An 18,834-nucleotide genomic window follows, 5' to 3' on the forward strand; every position below is an offset into this window, starting at 1 on the left:
AAATTCTCGAGTTTGGTTGAACCTGGTTTTGACCCCTGGTCTGCCTCACACTAACCCTTGACGCACAGGCGGTGCCCCGACAGATCGGGCGCCACAGACGGTCGTCGTTTGGAGTGGCTGCCCTTATTTTGGCTTGCTCTTCTCCACCCCCCTCTCTGGTGCAAATCAATAGTTGGTTTAAAATCGAAATTTTGGTTTATCTCTGGTGGCGCTTTTTTCTGTCCAGATGAATTTACTTTATACCAGGGAATATGGCTCCGTATATACATGACACAGAGTGCAACTATTTCCAATCATGCTTATTAACATGGTCGAATATCTAACTCCGACAGTCCGTCTGAATGATGATCCAATAGAGATGCGCGGTGTTTTGACCTTAGGCGCTCAGCAAATAAGATAAAAATGACTGCCATTCTATCCCCGACTCATGGAGTATGACGCCGCTACGCATTGGCGCAAAAAAATCTTTTTTTTTCTAATCCTTTTTTCCAATTTTTTTCCAATTTTTTTAAAACAAAAAATCAAAAAGGTGGAAATACCGACTTTCTGAAAGACAGTGTATGTTAGTAGAAGTGGGGACGGAACTAGTGTTTCTGATTGGTCAAGCAACCTTTTGCTTGTGTGTGATATGATTGAGGGCCTTGAGAGCATCCCAGCACATGAGGGCGACCAGCCCAAGAGCCCCAAAGCCATGCTCTATCGACAAACAATTTCCTCTCGTCATTACAGTGACCACGCTCAGGGCAGTAAAATATCAGAGCATGCAATCGGCTGGGGAAAGACGCCCTTTATGTACCTAAGACCAATAGTGACGACCTACTTAGCCCCGGCAGAAGCTGGTGCGATTGCAATTTCCTACGATTGCAATTTCCTACGTAGGATCGCATAATTGGACGGCAAGCTGTGGGAGTCCCCGCTGATCCCTCTATTAGCGGGAAGAAGTCCTAGTAAAGCCAGGGGAATTCGCAAACTAAACTTACATTATTCATTTACATCAATAATAATGCTTCCCCCCGACTCTGTTATCACGATGTGCCCCAGAAATTTCTCCTAGAGTGGTAAGCTCTAGCCGCAATTTTTGGAGAAGCCATATTTACGATCTTGTACAGATCGGTCCTGCAAATGCGCCTTTGAATGTCCTCACATGTACCAGCAGCGTCCAAGCTCATAATGACGGAGAACAGGGTGGTGGAGTAGTTCCAATCTGCGAAGTCTCGAGGCGCGAACCAGAGTTACGTCTTATGAACAACCCCAGCAAGTTGATACGATATGGAGAGAGGCAAAGCGTGGTTCGTACCCAAGGCTTTGGCTAAGCAGCTGAATGAATTGAGGTATACGTGATCCTCTCTCCATGGCGGCTCCAGAATGAGTTCTTCTGCAACCAGACATTCTTAGCAGTGGGGGAGTTGTTGACACATGTCTGCTCAAAGACCTCTATACCTTCCTTGGTTTGAATCGAACATTACAGCTAGTCCAGGGTCTGGTTCTAAACCATTTTGTCTTCCATACCGGTATTTCAAGCTTCTGGTATTTAATAGCAGGTAAGCTACAAAAAGAATAATTCATGAGCTATAAATTTCAGACGTGTCATGCGGCTGGACCCCATTGGTCGGTAAGCTTTTAGCTTTGCTCCAGGGGTTAGGTCCAAACGCTTCTATAAAAGATAAGCGCTAGCTTTACTGTGGTGATGCTGCAGCAGTATGAGATTTAAATACAGGACGTCAGTTCTTTTCACTCTATAATCCTTCTGTTGTTCTTGCTCATGGAGATCGCCATGACCACCGAAGGGTCATTCTCCCAACAGCCATCAACACTAGGTGACCCGATGAAGATTAGTTCGCTCTTGAACCATCAGACGCTGTCCTGGCACCACCATCCACCACCTAGCTGACATAAAGGGACCCAGGACCCTGGAAGTGCTCTGTTTATGGCAGTCAACCCATCGGCATCATCAGTTCATGATTGCGGCGCCCATACCGAGAGTTTGAATTTGCAATACCAAGAGCAGGTGCCATTCTCAGATATACATGCTCATTCTTCCAATCCTATCAAACGTGGAACAACCAAGAGCCAAAGCCCTTCCCACCGCCGTCCTTCTCGGAAAGTATACAACGAAGAAGAAGTGTACTTCATCTGGTACTACCGCGTCATTCTCAGACATAAATGGCCGGATGTCCTTGAGAGCTTCAATCGTCAATTTACAGGTCGCCCACGCCGCGGCTATCAAGGGCTTCAATGCAAGCTCCAAAGATTTATCCAACAGAAAAAGTCGCCAGCTGGCCCGAAGAAATGTCAGGACCGGGCTTACGGGGAAAAGGCTGGGGATAATCTGCGGTACCCGTGGATGTGGGAAGCTTCGAAGACACCCGGTTCCCAATTCAAAGCTCAAAGTCATCTCCGAAAGAACTGATAGTATATTGGATCATGTTGTTTGCTATGTGAGGAGGCATGCCAAGAACCAAGGATATATAGTCAACAAATCAATATCTATCATACTCATGAACGCACGAAGGTGGTATCTTACGTATATTCCTGTCACCTGCTGGCTGAACATAAAAGCTCTAGGTCAAGAACACGCATGTATTCGCATTTTTGTTCATTCGGACAAATACCCTGATAGTTTAACGCCTTCAATGTCCAACATCCATCTCTGGACCATCTCAGGGGCTTGGCTTTCAAAGACCGAAGGATGCTTCGCCATATAATCCTGCACAATGCTCAACGATTGCAGAACTTGCATCCTTTCAAGATTCTCCGCGAATCGAACGGAAGCTGCTCTCATGGGATCACGATCCTGGCTTAGCTCAAAGAAACGATTCGGCCATGAAACCTGGATATCTGACGGATCAAGAGAGCAGTGCACATTATGGTGATAGGCTGGTCGGTCGGCGAAAAGAGCATCGGAAGCACCGTTAGGCGAAAAAGGCAATCGGACTTCCGGGCCCGCAATGTTGTTCGACGGTGAGAATGGATAAGGTACGACGGAAGGCTCCTGGCTGCTCGAGAACTGGCCGGAATCCGCATATTGGCTGACGGGTACGGAACTGAAATTTTATGGTCCTTGAGTCAGCCTTAGGATTTGTGGAGGTATCAAACGATTTGGCAATTCGAACCTCTCGCTCCTGGTTCTAGCAAAAGAGACCATGTTGGCATCCGCCTCGAGTTGGACTGGCTTTGGCTCCCTATTTCTTCCTTGTGGCCGCCGTTGGCGGTTCTGGCGCGTTTTACCTCCTCGACACCTCGGAGGCTTCAATAGCAGTGTGTCATCGGGCGTTTTGGGATTGATGCCACATCCGCTGAGACGAGGTTGGATCTCGCGATATTTGGGGGGTATGGTTGTCGGAGATGAAGAGAGCGCAAGTGGTGTTGGGGGAGGTTGCTCGTAGACGAAGTCATTGTTTTCAGAGCCAGTCTCAACACATCTGTCGACCACTCCTATAGGATATCTCGAAGAATATTGCGGTAATTTTGTGTGACTCATTTGCTCAGAAGAGAACAGATCTCGTGTGCTCATGTTGATAAGGAGTGAGGCTTCTTTTGATGGACGCTCGAGCTTCAAGAATATCGGTGACAGGGCTGCTTCAAGGGATGCTCAGCATGCAGGGTGTTGATAGCGGGAAAGAACAAAGATGATGGTTGCTCATTGCCGGGGAGGAAAATAGAATAGCGGTGGGGGTTGGCGCTTTCTCGCTCTGGGGGCGTTGTATTAGTGAGGGCTAGCCTTATGCGAGGACTTCTATTCGGAGATAGCGTAGAACTAAAGTTTGACCTTGTCTGAAAGAGGTGGCCCGAGGTAGACGCGACTGGCCTAAGTGCCTTGGACTGGACCTTGACCTAGTTGTCGGTTGAGCAGGTCTTCTCAATGGTTGAACCTCGTTACCCGGGCCCACGTAGCAGGTTTACAGGTCGTTCCGCATTTGTTTCTAGTCTAGCTGCATGGCACGTTTGTGAATGGTAGACACTTTCATACAGGGACCCACGGAGCGTTATTATCGAATTTTAAGCACATAGATTATGAAGCCATACCTAGGCATTATTACTAGAGGAAATTTTCCCATGGCCGTGAGCCGATACATTCCCCCTCACATTCTGTCCTCTCTTCATCATCCCATTTGCCTAGTGATCAGTTCAAGGAGCCCTGTTTCCTAAGCACTTCTGACTTTTCTCTATTCAGTCTCACCTACTTTCAGGATGACCATTAAATGGCTAGAAGGCGGGCCTCAGAATGCGAAATTACAAGCCAACCTCGATCCAGGCAACGCCTCGATGGTGAAGGATCCAGTCACATCCAGAGAAGTTTGCTACGGTATGATACCCTCGTGCTTAGAACTGCTTCCTGAAGTCTACTGTTGCATATTCTTTTGCTAATCAATATACAAGGTCCATTCCAGGTCAACCCTAAGCCAATGTCGACATCAAGGGGAATGTTGGGAGCCAGGTACGTCTGGCCATAAGGTCCCAGCGAGAGCCCTTCCATCTCCAAATAACCTGTGGCTAATACATTACGCGTGACCCGCAGCTCTCACAGCACGAAACCCCATCTGCTTTCCAGTTCCGACGAATTGAGACACCCAGGTACCCATGACGCGCATCCTATATATGTGACTTGGATATTGACTTGCACCAGACACCATCGGCTGTCGCGGAAAGAGAAAGGCTGTCGATCGCAAGCCCCAGGCGACGTATACCTTTAAAGACTGCACATTTGGCGAAACAAGCATGTTGCTCGTCGGAAGTGCAGGTCCTACGAGCGAAACCGTGGTCTACCGTGATTACGGAAGTGGTCGACCATTTTTGGTCAATGGTGATATGGATAAAAATACATTCTTGAGAGATTTCTGTGGAAGGAGAGAGTATGGTTAATGGACAACAAAAATACACGTAGCTGTTTTTGTCTTGCTTTGGTCTACTTTATAATATCCCCAGGCATATAACAGAATGGTGGAATTGCGCCAATATCCTCGTCAACATTTGAAACTACATATTTCTGAATATAATCTTAATGTATACGGCCACGTTTCATTTTGTCAAAACCGTCACTGATAGGTAGCACCCATTCAGCTATACATGGTGAGATACAAATATACAGGAGCTCTCAGTAAAACGTAACTATCAAGCGAGCGCCGTAAAATGGTTACTGGTATAACTCTCTCCAAACTTCAATCTCACGCAGGAGTAAACGCGTTTCAACGTCCACTCTTCTCTTGCCTTCGATACTAACCAAGCGTAGTGTCTCCAGAAGCCGTTTAAAAGGGATTTCCTCTCCAGGGCATCCGCGCAATATATGACAGAGAACCTCTCGTGTATCTTCAATGGTCAGTCCGGGTAAGGGTAATGGGTTTTTGGAAGCACAAACCAGGATACGTCAGTTCCCTCGAATATGTGTGTTGGATCCCAACCAAGGCCTTTGGGCTCAAAGCTCTCATCCATAGATGCAAAATAGCTTCACATGTGTCCGGGTCCAACCCTTCGAAGGCAGATCGATAGAAGCTCTCCAGGAGAGCTGCGTCGCAACGCTTGAGATTTGACAGTATGTTTTCCAGGGCTGGATTGTTTCTAGCCACAAATTGGTCAATCAATGAGAAGTCAGGCTCAACGGGAAAGATTCTTTTGCAATGAGTAGAAGGCAGCGGGCTCTTAGTTGATAAAAGCCCTCGCGCCGTATTGTCGTTCGCGGGGAGGCTGCTGAATTGAAGGCGCACACAACTGTTGGGACCATTATGGTTTTGTGTCCTACACAAACTCATGTATCAGCATAAATATTCATCACGGAAAATAATAATATTTCCTCACTTCAAGCTCTGGTGCACAGCTTGGCTTGGTATGGCCACCCTCTTGTATGACTTCTGCATATTGCTAAATGCTTTCTGGCCATGGAACCCAATGGTATGGTTGATGAGGGCGTATTCGTCTATGTTCTGGGAAATTATTGCTTTGCCATGAGAATGAAAACCGACATGTGCTTCCGCCTGGGGCGAGGCTGGCTGTGGTTCAAAGCAGTTGGCCTGAACATAAGATTGATCAGCCATGCCCCTTCCTTATTGCAAATTAGCATCATTTATATCCTTGTAACTTGGGTTTGAGGAACTTGGACCCAGACAGTGCTGGACATACCTGTCCCGAAGGGATGTTTAATGATACTCCTACTAAGCGGATATGACGGGGGACTTGGTCCAGGGGCAAGGGAGTTGAAAGGTTGTGGATCCAGGCAGGGAAGCCAGTGGCCATTGTTAATCGCCATGGTCCAAAGAATTGAAGTTGAGATGATTCCGAGGCAACTGGGAATATAGAGATTCGGTCTTACCTGGCCGAAGATCGAGGACGCAGCGGCGATGGGGGGTTATATACGATGTAAAGGGGAACCCCCGCTCCCTTGCTTATGAGAGCCTTTCATGCTCCGCGGTGTTGGGCGGGGAAACTTGTGATGCTTGCCTACTGAGGGCTAGCTCGTTCTGGGACATTTATTAATTTGTAAATCCCATGGGAGTAGCTGGTAAAAATCCGCAAAAAAGGCAAGGGGCGTTATTACAAGGATGTTTAGACAAGGAATGGGTAGGATTGGCTGCTAGGACACTTCGCTACGTCGAGTGTGGAGCATTCATGAACTACTAAGTAGGGCACGTCCGTCTCAATACAAGCGCAGTCAAAAAATGAAAATTACCATTTAATTGAAAGGTATTGTAATATTCGCGTCCGTGCGCCGAGGTATATCACACCCACTCCAAAACCCTAATATACATGGGAGATCCCCATGCAAGTGGTTTGTCCCTTCGATTGTGCATACACCTGCCCAGTCCTCCACCGTCTGCCTTTATCACGGAAACTATGGTAAGGGCAAATGCCTTCGTTCTGTTCCCGTACTAAGATTGATTATTAATATAGATTATACAGATTTCCGAAGCCGACCTCAAGATATCAGCCCAAACATCATTAAAAGCGTTGCAAATCTGGTCGCTGGGTACCCCGGACCTGGCAAACGCAGCTGAACGGCAACACAAACTCGATCCTGAGATTGCATCGCTAGTGGTGGCCTGCCAGCATCTCAGGAAGAATGGATACAGGGAGGGACGGAAACGTTTAGCCCAGAACAGCATTTTGAATCGGCTTGTGCAAGCCATGGTGGAAGACCTCGCCGACGACTCTCTGAAAATATTCGCACTTCTCACCTGGCATTTCAATGCAGAATTTAGTGTGCCTCTTCCCCGTCAGCTTCTTCGATTCTTCGACGAGCCTTCGAAAATCTTCGAAGATGTTTGCACTGATATCCATCGCCGATACACGACAATGGCCGAACCGGAGTCTGTAAAGAGCTTCAAGAGAAGGTTTATCAGGCTACTAGGGCTTGTGGAACATTATGTGTTTAAGGGGAAATGGTCGTGTTTATTTAACTCGTCGGATTATGTTATCATCGTTGCAGCAACCTGTCAATAGCTGCTCAATGGAGTGTTTCTTTTCGTTCTTACTAGTATGAATATACACCTAATACTGCTCTACGTTAGCCACGATAGCAAATGTCACCCTGTTACCTCAATAATGTCATTCTCCATTCTCCTTCTCCATTACTTGACCTTGCCCAATCCGAACAAAAACATGCATTAGGATCACTGCTAATACATAACCAAGGCTTAATTCATACCTATCTCTGATCATAAAGACATTAGAATGTTAACTCATCTACTGACACTGACAAATGGAGAAAGCAAGTACACATGGGTGGTGTAGGTGTGCTATTTTAGCTGTCTCCAGAACTTCAAGCATGCAGCTAATAAAAAGATCATGCCTCTATACAAAAGCTCGCATCTATGCTGTGAGCACGCTCAAACCCATGTATATCAATTCTTAAATGTCCTGTCAATCGAGGACAAAATTTAACATAGAGGGCGAAATATCGAACACAAATCCTCAAGTGAACCTATCCGAGAGACTCTCGGCCGGAAGTCGGAAAAAGAGAACTCAATCACCCACGCTCCGATAGCCAGATCAGAGTCGAAGATAGGCTGAAACGTCTCCAGAATGGCTCTTTCGGCGAGGACAGTCCCCTCCACATTCCCGGCTACTGAGGTATAGCCGCGCATGTCATAGAATACATCACACCGAATAAGCACTTCTCTTTTGACCGCTAGAGTAACATGAATGAAACGACCCATATCAGTTTCTTTGAGCCACTCTTCTTGAAGATGATCATACAATAATCGCCGAAAAAGCTGACCCAATTCGCCGTTCATTGTATAGTATGTCGAATTTTCGATCATGACCAGGTAAATGTAGGCAGGTGAGATTGCGTCGGTTTCAAGCTGACCATATCTCTCTCTACATGCTGCCAGGATACTGGGGCAAGGTGTCATAGAATGCCCTCTTGGGTCATTCAAGACTATGACTTCAGGCCTATCAGTATCGAAGTTGTCCGGATGATAAGTTTACTCACTATGAGAAAAATGTTGGAAGAGTGGTCGAAAGTCCATTGCGGGTGACTGAAAGGGATGCAATGTATGCAATGGACGGTGCTGTACGAGGGAGTTGAAGAGCTGGAGTTTGGGGAATGCCCTGGCACAAATAAAACATCCTTTCTAAGCAATGAGCAATGCACTCGGGCACTCCGAGAGCCCCCACATGCAGGGACTAAGTACGAAAGGTCATTTCTTGGTAATTCGAAATGGCGCAAAAAAAATTCAATGGAGATTATCCCTATAAGTGAGATCGGCATGCAGCCATTGTGAGTTCTCGGGCACTCAGTCAGTTATCCAATGAAAGGTGCATGTAATTGGTCTCCACAGTGGCCCTGAACTAGCATCGATCCGCTCCAGGCGAACGCAGATAACACATGTTATGAAGGGCTAGAAGTATTCCGGCTGCGCAATGGCGCTAAGTTTACATTACTTTTCAGTAAAATGGAAATTTCAACTTTTAGAAAGGATCCGTATTTGGGAGTGGGCCAAAATACTTGCTTTTAATAGGTCGGGACAGCCTCCTGTTAGCGTCTGTGGTATGGCGATACTACTATTAGAAGACCAATGTCGCATCCAGGAAATAACCTTTTCTTATTCGTCCGGATTCTGGATCAAGGGACCCGGGAGCATCTCGAGCATAACACAAATACTGGACCAGCCCATCTTACACCGGAACCATGCTCCAGTATTCCAACGGTATCCCGAGCACCTGCTATCATGTCGCTAGTTGAAGACTTCTATGTAAGACAATCAATTCTGGATTATCTGCAGTGCAGTGATATGCTAAACTATGAAGTTTCCTTTCCCAAGGGCCAGTTTCCGAGCCGCCGAAACGACTTTAATTGTTCAACAAGTGTGGTTTCTGGGCTCGAAACACCTCAAGCGCGCAATCAAACGACAGCACAAGCTCAATGACAGGACCACATTCTTGATATCCTCTTGTCAGGCACTCAGAAAGTATCGCTACTTGCCCTGGGGAAAACGCAGAGCCTTGGCCAAGAACAGACTGCTGAGGAACTATGCCCACCGTATGGCAGGTGAACTCGCTGTTCGTGATTTGGCTATGCTTTCCCTCCTCGCCTGGCATTTTAGCTCGAAAATGGTGCCTCTACCCCAGAGGCTTCTTCAATTCTTCGCCAACCCTGACGAGCAATTTGACACAGTGTGCCAATCTATTTACCTCAGCTACACGAAAATGTGTGAACCGGACACGTTGGCAAACTTCAAGGAAAGATTGAGGGGACTATTAGGGCTATCAGAACAGCACGTGATCATAGACGACGGGGTCTTGTATACCTAGTTTTGACCATCTGTTGGCCTATCCGCATCATACTAGTCAATGGGAAATAATAAAGACAGGTATATATACAATTGCCTGTCCAATCCAACTTCAATCATTGAATCTTATACCACGCTTTTAACTGGCTTTTTGCCACTTCCATTTCCTTTGCTCTTCTCCTGATCCCCCCCTGTCAAAGATTGCCGTTGGATGAGCGGGTCAAATTGAAAGCTTTCTGTCAGTACCTTGATTGCGATGTTAGTTTGCCGTCGGTCGACCAGTTTCCTGCAACACACTACCATGACTTTATCTCACTCAGTGGGGTGTTGATTTAGATCTTAATCACGGCCAACCGCATTGCGTCGATTAATTCTCTTTTTGCGACTGTCTTATCGTCAGTCTCAACACATAGGGCTTGCGTTTGGTGAAAAGACTCACCACAATTGTCAAGTACAAACTCAACAGAGAAACATTTGTCGTATGAGCGGCGTCCTGGGCCCTCTCCCAAGGGAAGAACACTTTCTTTTATCTGAAACCCGATAGCAACCCGGTAGCATCGGAGGAATTCCGGAAAGTCTTTCTTCGTGATCAGACCAAGACCTCCGTGGATATCATCCCCTTCATCCCCTTCCTTTCGACAATGACTGTAGCAAGCATTTGAATCTGAAAAGAGCTTAAAACATCGCGGACAAATATATTCCAAGCCCGTTTTTACCAGAGCTTGCATCAAGATTGCGAGCCGCCTTTCCACGTCAGACATCATGAAGCAAAGTGAATAGAAGCTAATAAATGAAGCTAGTTTGTTCCGAACAGGAAACAGAAGGCTGTCAGTTCGACGAAGTCTCAGACTTTATAGGTGAGGATCGGCTTGCCAACGCATTTCCACAGATCCAAAGTCTACTAGATGCAATTGCTGGATAGAAATAGCGGTGGGGACGCAAGTAGAATTTAATCAAGATTATAATACCAAAGCCTTCAACCTCGACCGACGTGGCCCTTGGCTTAATTATCCTACCACCACAGGATCTATTTACAGCCGCTCTGATTCATCGGCCATATAATTCAGATTGTCTGCATGATGGCACTATCTAGGGTATGGAGAAGCTGGGCGAATCAGGAATAATCGAAAGCGTGATCTACAAGCAAGGGCTCGCTAACTCCTTTGGAGGCCTCGGCTTGCAGGAGACTACGTCCAATCGAAGATTTAATTAGCTCTGTATGTGAGGCCCAGTAGTGCTCAAACCACAACACCTGTATCAGATCCTTTGTGCCCGGGATCTCCTCCGTTTTCCTGATTTCGCGCTGCATATGGTAAATATTGGTACTTCTGCTATCTACCAGTTGTTCAAGTATGCGTATGCGCAGATTACCGACATTGAAGTCCCAACTAGATGGTTGTTTCTATTTACTATACGTTAGAGCCATGGATTGGAAGATGACTGAATGCAACAGTTCCGGGACACTCACTGCAAGCTCGTCCAGTTCTTCTGCAGAGATCAATTTGACGGAAGTTCCACGATGCGGTGCCAAACACTGATACGCCACTTCTGGATCAACGGTTATTATGTTGCAGTCTAACTTATCAAAAACGCATCCAAACCTTGAAGGCCTTCCTGTGACTGTTTCCTCGCCCTGCAGCATCCAAAGAGTTCGATAAAACGAGACCAGAAGGTATTTGATATACCCATATTTCGCACAAGTCTCTAGGTATTAAGATGCAAAGATATAGAACTGCGTGGGGAAAAAACACGGCACTGAATTGAAGGATATGCGACCCCGAGACCGTAAAGATATGCAAGATTATATACCATTCGTACCAATGTCACATACACTACGCACTATCGCTGTTCTCATCATTAGCTACGATCGTCCTTCAGGGGCTGGTTGCACCATCTTGTTTGTGGTATGGGGTCAGACTTTCAGAAGAATTTGTTTCTTGGAGGTCAATCAAAATTTCGAGATAGGATTAGCTGATACGTAGAAAGTCTAGACTTTAAAGATTATACTGCCATATTGGCGATCCTTGCGCGATTGTGATTGAATAGATCGGACTAGTGCTGGTCAATATTGTCATTAGCTATATAATTTTTGTTTGGCTACATGGACACAAATCAAGAACAGGTCAAAGCTGATCCTCCAGTCTCAGGTTCATTGCCACCAGATTGACCTTTACAAAGTGCAATTTGCTTGACTTATCCTAGTTGCATCGATTGCATGTGACACGTCATGATGTGCATCAACCGCACGGTGTGTAATTCCAGAGCATGGAGCCAGGAAAATCAGAAGCAGGCCATAATGTGATGATTCACAGCCACGATGACGGCCTATCCACTCCATCCACTCCATCCACTCCATCCACTCCATCCACTCCATCCACTCCATCCACTCCATCCACTCCATCCACTCCATCCACTCCATCCACTCCATCCACTCCATCCACTCCATCCACTCCATCCACTCCATCCACTCCATCCACTCCATCCACCCCTTCCACTCCATCCACTCCATCCACTCCATCCACTCCATCCACTCCATCCACTCCATCCACCCCTTCCACTCCATCCACTTCTCCCACTTCTTCTGCTCGTGCCCTGCAGTTTCCGTGTCGAAAAACTTTGTAGTTGCCGCACTATTAATTGCAATTTCGAGATATTCGTCGGTCCAATTAGGATATGGATCAGAATATGGGGTATGAACTATGGACACCCGTTGTTGACGCTCTATTTTCACATTCGGACCTTACTAGTTCACTTCTGCTACAAACCAATGTCAGGCCTACCTACTGCTAAAGGAAATCTCTCTTCAAGCCGGGGCAGAATTTGTGCAGTACATGTCCTCGGTTATCAATATCACAATCAAACTATGAAAGAGAGCTCATCTGCATTGTTTTGTTGAGGTGATTAGACATCTTGATCATGTCGCAGCAAAGCCTTCGCAGCAAAGACCGGTTTCCTATGAAGGTGGGTCGGAAGATTAGAATTGGCCGCAGTCCTAGGCTCTTGTAATATGACGTGGGGCAACCCCATCGGGCACCAACAGTTGTACCCCTCTGCGCGCCCGCGAAAATTTGCTTCGCGTCCATTTCAACAGCACCGTCAAACTTCGGCCACGAACTGATCCATTTGTATAGGGCTACACCCTGTTATATGGACACGACTGAATCTGTAAGCCTTCAAATCAGTTTTTACGATCAACGGCCCACCCTGGCATCTCGCGCCGACTTATCACCCGCACCAGAAGATTTCTTCAAATAGCCGATTCTTCTTTTTCTCGTCCGGTTTCGTTCAGGTATCCGAAAACTTTTTATCTGGATCGAAGAGTGAGAGGTGTTGAGCAATATTATCTCTCTGTCAGAGGTTGGGTTTTACATGCAACCAGGCTCGGTAACTCAGTACATATATAAGACAAACTGTGACCGTAAACTCACTCTAGACTCAACAGAAGTCAAAGAACCGGATCATGGCAGATGGCAGTATGGCAGATATTGTTGATGGAAAAATGAATCCTAACGAGCCAGTATGTGTTACACCTCCACGGTGGTGTCGCTGAGCTAATATGAACTAAACAGACTATTTACGATGTGTGGAAGACAGCAGATGGAATATTCGAAGGAGAGCCAGTTTCAAAGAAAATTACGTTTAAATTGAAACCCGGAGAAACAGAAGGATGGGTAAAAGTCACTGGTGGCGAGGAAGCATTCGCAACCAACAGCCCGAACACATTTTCTGTTCCCCCGAACCATCGTTGCGAAGTGTTGGGCTGCATAGTCAAGTTCACTCGAGCTTGAGTTTCGTCATGTTGAATTTGTGTATCGAGTGCACTAGTCTGTCACGGTTGACCCTTATGGTGCATGAAGCATCTTGGTGCTGATTTGATGGGATGAATATGGTCACGCAGCCGGTGGTATCGCCTCCCTGTGCTCCTTCTTTGGCCCATTGTTCACTAGTAACGGCTGCCTGTAGCATTTCGTTCATGAATATTTCGATGCTATCACGAGGAACAAGCGAGTAGGCTAATTGAATCTCTGTCATAGGTTAGTGGATATATTCTCCAGAAAGTATTGAGTATGCTCACGCCTGGCATCTGGTGCAGAAAACATGGATTTCATGAAACCCAGGTAACGTCGCTCGGTAGCAAAGCCCTGTTCAGCTGCGGTGGACTCGAAGAATCTTTGTGCTTTCGCGTTGAGCTGAAACTGAAAAGTGACGTAGGTTTCATGGCTCATCAATGAATTTAACACCAACTGGAACGCAGGCGAAATAATGACAGTGGGTGGGACAACCAGTACCACAGCAAGAAAGAGATGGTTGCTTATGTCCTGAATCATATTGTAGATGTATCGAGAACGAGATTGTCGGGACTTTGTTGCGGACGCCGCAGGAATGTTCTCGTGCGGTCGCCAAACGAAGGGTAGACGAGCTCTTAGAAGCTCCTGGTCTTCGAAAGTGAGTCCTTGTAACTGAAATTGCGTGATCTTATTGTTGATTTGTAGGCTGAGTTGCTGGGCCCGGTCCTCAGCATCCAGAGACGGTGGCATTTTGAACGAAGTGGAATGGATGGAATGGATGGAACGGATGGAATGGAGAGGATGGAGGGAATGGAGAAGATGGAGGGAATGGAGAGGATGGAGGGAATGGAGAGGATGGATGGAGGAAAAGGAGGGAAAATTCTTCCCATTGGCTGGCACATACTTTGGTAAGCGGTCCACGTCATAAGCCAAGGGTCCAGGGGACTTACCTTGGCGCTCTGTGTTTACTGGCTGCAAGTGAAGGGCGCATTAGCGTCCTAGTGCGGCGAGAACATTAGCTGAATATATCCCCAATCACGGGCTCGCTTTCTGGAGACACTGGTGCTCTTGTCGCATTAGAGCATGCAATTTCACATGTACTAGTTCACAGACTTTCTCTAGTAATCGCGAACAACTGGTACTTTGGTTTCCTCCGCGGGGCTGATCAAAGCCCTGGACCAATTATATTTGCTTGCGACCAACCTTGGGTGCTCTGATAATAGTACCTACGACTGACTCGTGAGAGACCAACTTATAGTCAAAGCGGACTGTGCACGTTTGGTAAAACATATAAGACGAACATGTTGGAAGGAATCAGGATATGAGAAAATCGCAAACAATCATCCTCCCAGTAGTACTCAATACCGTACGTATCCCTCGCCAGAAAGTTTTAATTATCGGAAAAGGTTGGGCCCCTTTCTATTGAATTTAACGTCCAATACTAACGGCTCTACATGCTGCAGATGTGCAAGTGGAACGAAATGTTGTTCCGATGCGGGCATCTCGATCGATATGCTTTAGTCCAAAGACATACCCCGAACGCGACCTGTCAACCATCTACTCAAAACCCGCGGCAGGAGATCACCCCAGTCATTGGCGAGAGCATCTGCCCTGCGTGTAATTATCCATCTCCAGCTAGTAGTGACATGGTCCCTTAGGTGAGTGATATTGCAGATTCTTCCCATTTGCTCCCCGGATCACGAGCTTACAATGTAGGTGTCTCAGTTGCGGTTATTAGTCCCCTCAGATCTGTGCTGAAGTTCGCCGTTGCCGCTGAAAACTCGATTGAAGATTGATGAGGAGCCAACGGTTCGCAACACCTGCGCATCAGAACTTTGGGAAGCTCAATTAAACAAGATTCCACGAGGAGGCAAGGTGTGTCGGTTATACTCATCTTTCTACTCATTTTCAGTGGGGGCATTATATGCGAGTGGATGTATAGCGGCTGTCGCACGCAGGGGGGTTATCACCGCTTCACGTTCGTTCAATAAACGTCTTTTTATATCTTTAGACTACTGCTGTAAATGTAGTGTACTGTAAATTTTCCCAATTTCCAAAACAAGGACGTTAAATATTTCGCAGATTGATACATCATACCGCTCGTACGGCAGGGTAAGAATTCTTCTAAGCTCAATGCATAAGTTGGTGCGTAAACAACAAACTTGACTAGTCTTCACCGCCTGCGTTGGTCCGTGCACAACGCCCTTCATTATAAATGCTCTTGAGACAGGGCAACACCTGAGACTTTTGTCAACTATTTCTTCCCACACATGATCTATCTGAAAGTGAAAGGCCGCCACTACGCTTCATGGAGAAAGTAAATCAGGCTGTGTCCGACGCTCTTGAAACGCATCGTTCAATCCGAATCCTGGGTGACCTGCCTACCGAAAAGCTGAACCACGAAGATTATCTGGCCTCGACTCGTGAATTAATCGAAAGCTTCGTCGATTCTTGGAAAGGAAAGGCGGATTTGCGGCTTTTGGCGGTGGAGGTTTGGTCACGACACACCTACTTTGCACTCGATTTCAACAATGACGAGTACAACTATGACAACGCCCATACTCAAGTGGTAGTCATACCTGTCTACCTGCTTCGGCTGTCCAGGAAAAGCCATACCTGGGCAATATTTCGGCACCAGCCCCAAGACTCATCGCTCGCCAAAAGAATTGCGGACCTACATGAAGGCAATGGACAGAATCCCATTCCCTTCCTAGAAGACCACATCAAAGGCGTGACGCATTATGCCCCTCGGAATAGCAAAAGCCCTGTCGTTGCATCAGAGAACCCTACGTGAAAAAAGGGCCCACTTCCCCACAATGATTTAGTATCTGAGATCCTCATTATCACTCGTAATGAGCTGATCAAAAGAATTGGATGACTATTATGGAGGGTTGAGAGAAAGACTCGATTATTTATCGCATATACGTGGATGTGTTTGTTTTGCCACTTGGATGGTTAGTTAGTTTTAGAGACTCACAAAGGAACTTGAAGGATTCATATAGATGATCTCATTCAAATGAATATCCAGTACCGAAACCCTGCAGAGATGGACTCAGCAAGTAGCCAGACACTATCGTCAGTCTATACAGATCAATTGAGCCATGTACATACATGTAATAGAGGGGAACATCTGACAAGCAATTAGGGGGTGTCCAAACTTTGGAGATGTCACTGTAGATTCAAACGGACGAGAGCTGCACATACAGTACTGTACCATATAAATAACTATACAATCCCTGCACCAAACGATCGTAGTGTTGACGTCATAGCACTTAAGACTTCTTAATGGCGGATATAATAAAATGATATATGGTAAATCGAGTTAAGCTTGCTATTCACTTACATGAAGCTACATCGATCATGGGGTTTCCAAAACTTCAGCCAATCTTGCAAAGCCTTCTGTTTCCAGGTACATCGTGTGATAGTCTGTTCCCAATCACTTTTTTTTGACGCTGCAGTCAAGGGAGGGTTCAAAGTAAATGCAATAGATATTTGTCGTGATCGCTGCATACGGCTAATGTTTCTATAAGGAAGCTTCTTTATCACAGGTTGATCTATGTACTGCTGGGCTGTGAACTTATAACTGTTCGCCCGTGTTTCAATTTTCCTGCCGTGGTGGTGATAACCCCACGCTCCACCCGATCATCGCACTTGCTACAGCGTCAGAGTTCGCTCTTGTCGCTTCTGAATACTGTGAGACCTATCATTTGTATGATACTCTACATTTGACCTTCGGAACTCGGCTAATGACGTGAATCAACGTGCGATAGTGTGTCGCTGGCTGGCGCCCTATCCTAAGAAGATGTTCCGCAAAATTGAAGCCTCAAGAGCCTCGACAAAGGGTGAGCTTCTCGATATTTGCAAGAAAGAGGCAAGCTACTGCAAACAAATACGTTTCGACTTGTCCTAGCTTCTGTCCAGCTCCACTGCATTGGATGCACCCTTGTTCCTGGCCCAACAACAGAAGTCGTATATCAGACCTCACCCCCTCCTGATACGATTGCCGTTATCGTTGATATATCCGCATCTGGTGGAGCCATGAAAGTTGGAGAAAAATCGGACAATGACCTCGGCGTTGCCGCTGTAGGTAAAGTCGGAACAGAGGACGCGGATGCCTTAGTGATAGTACCGTGGAATGTTGACTGGTGGTTCTATTCGATCGGGACTGTTGGGATACAGTATGTGGTGAGGATGTGATGATCATTCACATGATCTGGCGTCGCCGGGTACTGAAATAAAGTGATATTTCATCCGTAATGGGCATTGATATGAATGAAAATGATGCATTATCGTACGGATCCGTCATCCAAACTTGACCCGATATCTGATTTGAAATAGCGACTGCGCGAACATCTTCATGTGTCAGCGCAAATACGCGCCCATGGAGAGAGCCTGTAGTCGTTAGATTGTGGCCATCTCGTTGAAGGAAATTTAGCCCACTCTGTGCGACCTCCGGAGGTTTCTCTCCACCGGGCGAAAGGGTTTCGTTTTGTTGCTGTGGCTCTGATGCCGGCGACGAACCACTTAGAGGTAAATCAGTACCGGTAGATTGTAGTGGTGTCACCGAGAGCGGAGGTATTTCACTGGAGCTCAGAGGATCGTGATGCATCCGCATTTGTTCTTCTGAAGGAGATACACTGGTTCTTGCTACTTCTAAAATCGTATTACTTAGATTAATTCTTGTCAGGAGATTAAAATAACTGACCTGTCCTGGAGTAGACCGAAGCGAGACTTCCTAGAAATGATGATCCTAAGTCTTTCTTGCGTTGCTTCAATTTGACTGGAACGCGGAGTCTTGGTGCTTCCTTCATATCTCCAATAGCTGTTTGCCCGAGGCCAAGGGCACCAGCGACCACAAGGCCATCATCTTTCATTTGCATTAAGAAATGCCAATATTTATCTCGCCTCTCATCAGCTCTGGATAAAACTGGTTGTCGCGGCCCATGTAGAAGATCAAAGGCGTATTTGATCCGCTTGGCTTCGTGCGGCTTAATGGCCTGCTCGATGGGCAGTTCGTCGCTCACTCGCAACTGGACAGTTTGAATAGTTGACGAAAGTTTTGAAAAGGCTTCGTCAGCAATAGTGAGAGAGTCGGTTCCCCTTTTTCTTTCCGGCATTTTCTTTTTACTTCGGTGTGAGCAATGGAAGCCCGAGATAACAGGAAGAACGAGAGAACAGGCGGAAATGCGTTGGAATAATAATGTGTCTCATGTGGCGCCCCAGTGTTAGGCCACCAAAATGAGCGTCTTTAATCATTGGACACACTTTACTTTTGGGACACCAGATCCTTGCAATTTGAAGGCAGACATGACGAGCGCTGC

The 18,834-nt window shown here is 46.5% G+C and overlaps 10 protein-coding genes across 10 annotated transcripts; 5 read left to right on the top strand and 5 right to left on the bottom strand.

The window, feature by feature from the left end:
• Positions 1-2,596: 2,596 nt before the first annotated feature.
• On the bottom strand, positions 2,597-3,514 carry N7537_010519 (uncharacterized protein; the record flags this gene model as incomplete). Its single annotated transcript, XM_056901573.1, has 2 exons — positions 2,597-3,044; positions 3,114-3,514. The coding sequence occupies 2 exons, from the start codon at positions 3,512-3,514 to the stop codon at positions 2,597-2,599; spliced, it is 849 nt and encodes a 282-aa protein (XP_056750241.1).
• A 677-nt stretch (positions 3,515-4,191) lies between these two features.
• N7537_010520 (uncharacterized protein) lies at positions 4,192-4,863 on the top strand (the record flags this gene model as incomplete). The annotated part of the gene is made up of 2 exons (XM_056901574.1): positions 4,192-4,306; positions 4,628-4,863. 2 exons carry the CDS (start codon positions 4,192-4,194, stop codon positions 4,861-4,863), a joined length of 351 nt encoding a protein of 116 aa, XP_056750242.1.
• A 926-nt stretch (positions 4,864-5,789) lies between these two features.
• On the bottom strand, positions 5,790-6,228 carry N7537_010521 (uncharacterized protein; the record flags this gene model as incomplete). Its single annotated transcript, XM_056901575.1, has 2 exons — positions 5,790-6,005; positions 6,115-6,228. 2 exons carry the CDS (start codon positions 6,226-6,228, stop codon positions 5,790-5,792), a joined length of 330 nt encoding a protein of 109 aa, XP_056750243.1.
• A 597-nt stretch (positions 6,229-6,825) lies between these two features.
• Positions 6,826-7,431, top strand: N7537_010522 (uncharacterized protein; the record flags this gene model as incomplete). Its single annotated transcript, XM_056901576.1, has 2 exons — positions 6,826-6,828; positions 6,883-7,431. 2 exons carry the CDS (start codon positions 6,826-6,828, stop codon positions 7,429-7,431), a joined length of 552 nt encoding a protein of 183 aa, XP_056750244.1.
• Positions 7,432-9,164: 1,733 nt separating this feature from the next.
• On the top strand, positions 9,165-9,747 carry N7537_010523 (uncharacterized protein; the record flags this gene model as incomplete). Its single annotated transcript, XM_056901577.1, has 2 exons — positions 9,165-9,188; positions 9,244-9,747. The coding sequence occupies 2 exons, from the start codon at positions 9,165-9,167 to the stop codon at positions 9,745-9,747; spliced, it is 528 nt and encodes a 175-aa protein (XP_056750245.1).
• A 2,148-nt stretch (positions 9,748-11,895) lies between these two features.
• Positions 11,896-12,634, bottom strand: N7537_010524 (uncharacterized protein; the record flags this gene model as incomplete). The annotated part of the gene is made up of 2 exons (XM_056901578.1): positions 11,896-12,355; positions 12,588-12,634. 2 exons carry the CDS (start codon positions 12,632-12,634, stop codon positions 11,896-11,898), a joined length of 507 nt encoding a protein of 168 aa, XP_056750246.1.
• Positions 12,635-13,499: 865 nt separating this feature from the next.
• On the bottom strand, positions 13,500-14,263 carry N7537_010525 (uncharacterized protein; the record flags this gene model as incomplete). Its single annotated transcript, XM_056901579.1, has 2 exons — positions 13,500-13,750; positions 13,801-14,263. The coding sequence occupies 2 exons, from the start codon at positions 14,261-14,263 to the stop codon at positions 13,500-13,502; spliced, it is 714 nt and encodes a 237-aa protein (XP_056750247.1).
• Positions 14,264-15,821: 1,558 nt separating this feature from the next.
• N7537_010526 (uncharacterized protein) lies at positions 15,822-16,307 on the top strand (the record flags this gene model as incomplete). Its single annotated transcript, XM_056901580.1, has 1 exon — positions 15,822-16,307. The coding sequence occupies one exon, from the start codon at positions 15,822-15,824 to the stop codon at positions 16,305-16,307; it is 486 nt and encodes a 161-aa protein (XP_056750248.1).
• A 1,008-nt stretch (positions 16,308-17,315) lies between these two features.
• N7537_010527 (uncharacterized protein) lies at positions 17,316-17,710 on the top strand (the record flags this gene model as incomplete). Its single annotated transcript, XM_056901581.1, has 2 exons — positions 17,316-17,355; positions 17,424-17,710. The coding sequence occupies 2 exons, from the start codon at positions 17,316-17,318 to the stop codon at positions 17,708-17,710; spliced, it is 327 nt and encodes a 108-aa protein (XP_056750249.1).
• A 7-nt stretch (positions 17,711-17,717) lies between these two features.
• On the bottom strand, positions 17,718-18,630 carry N7537_010528 (uncharacterized protein; the record flags this gene model as incomplete). Its single annotated transcript, XM_056901582.1, has 2 exons — positions 17,718-18,166; positions 18,219-18,630. 2 exons carry the CDS (start codon positions 18,628-18,630, stop codon positions 17,718-17,720), a joined length of 861 nt encoding a protein of 286 aa, XP_056750250.1.
• Between the last annotated feature and the right edge of the window lie 204 nt (positions 18,631-18,834).

Source organism: Penicillium hordei, assembly GCF_028827395.1.
Source record: "Penicillium hordei strain IBT 12815 chromosome Unknown utg000005l_segment0_segment0, whole genome shotgun sequence".
NCBI lineage: Eukaryota > Fungi > Ascomycota > Eurotiomycetes > Eurotiales > Aspergillaceae > Penicillium > Penicillium hordei.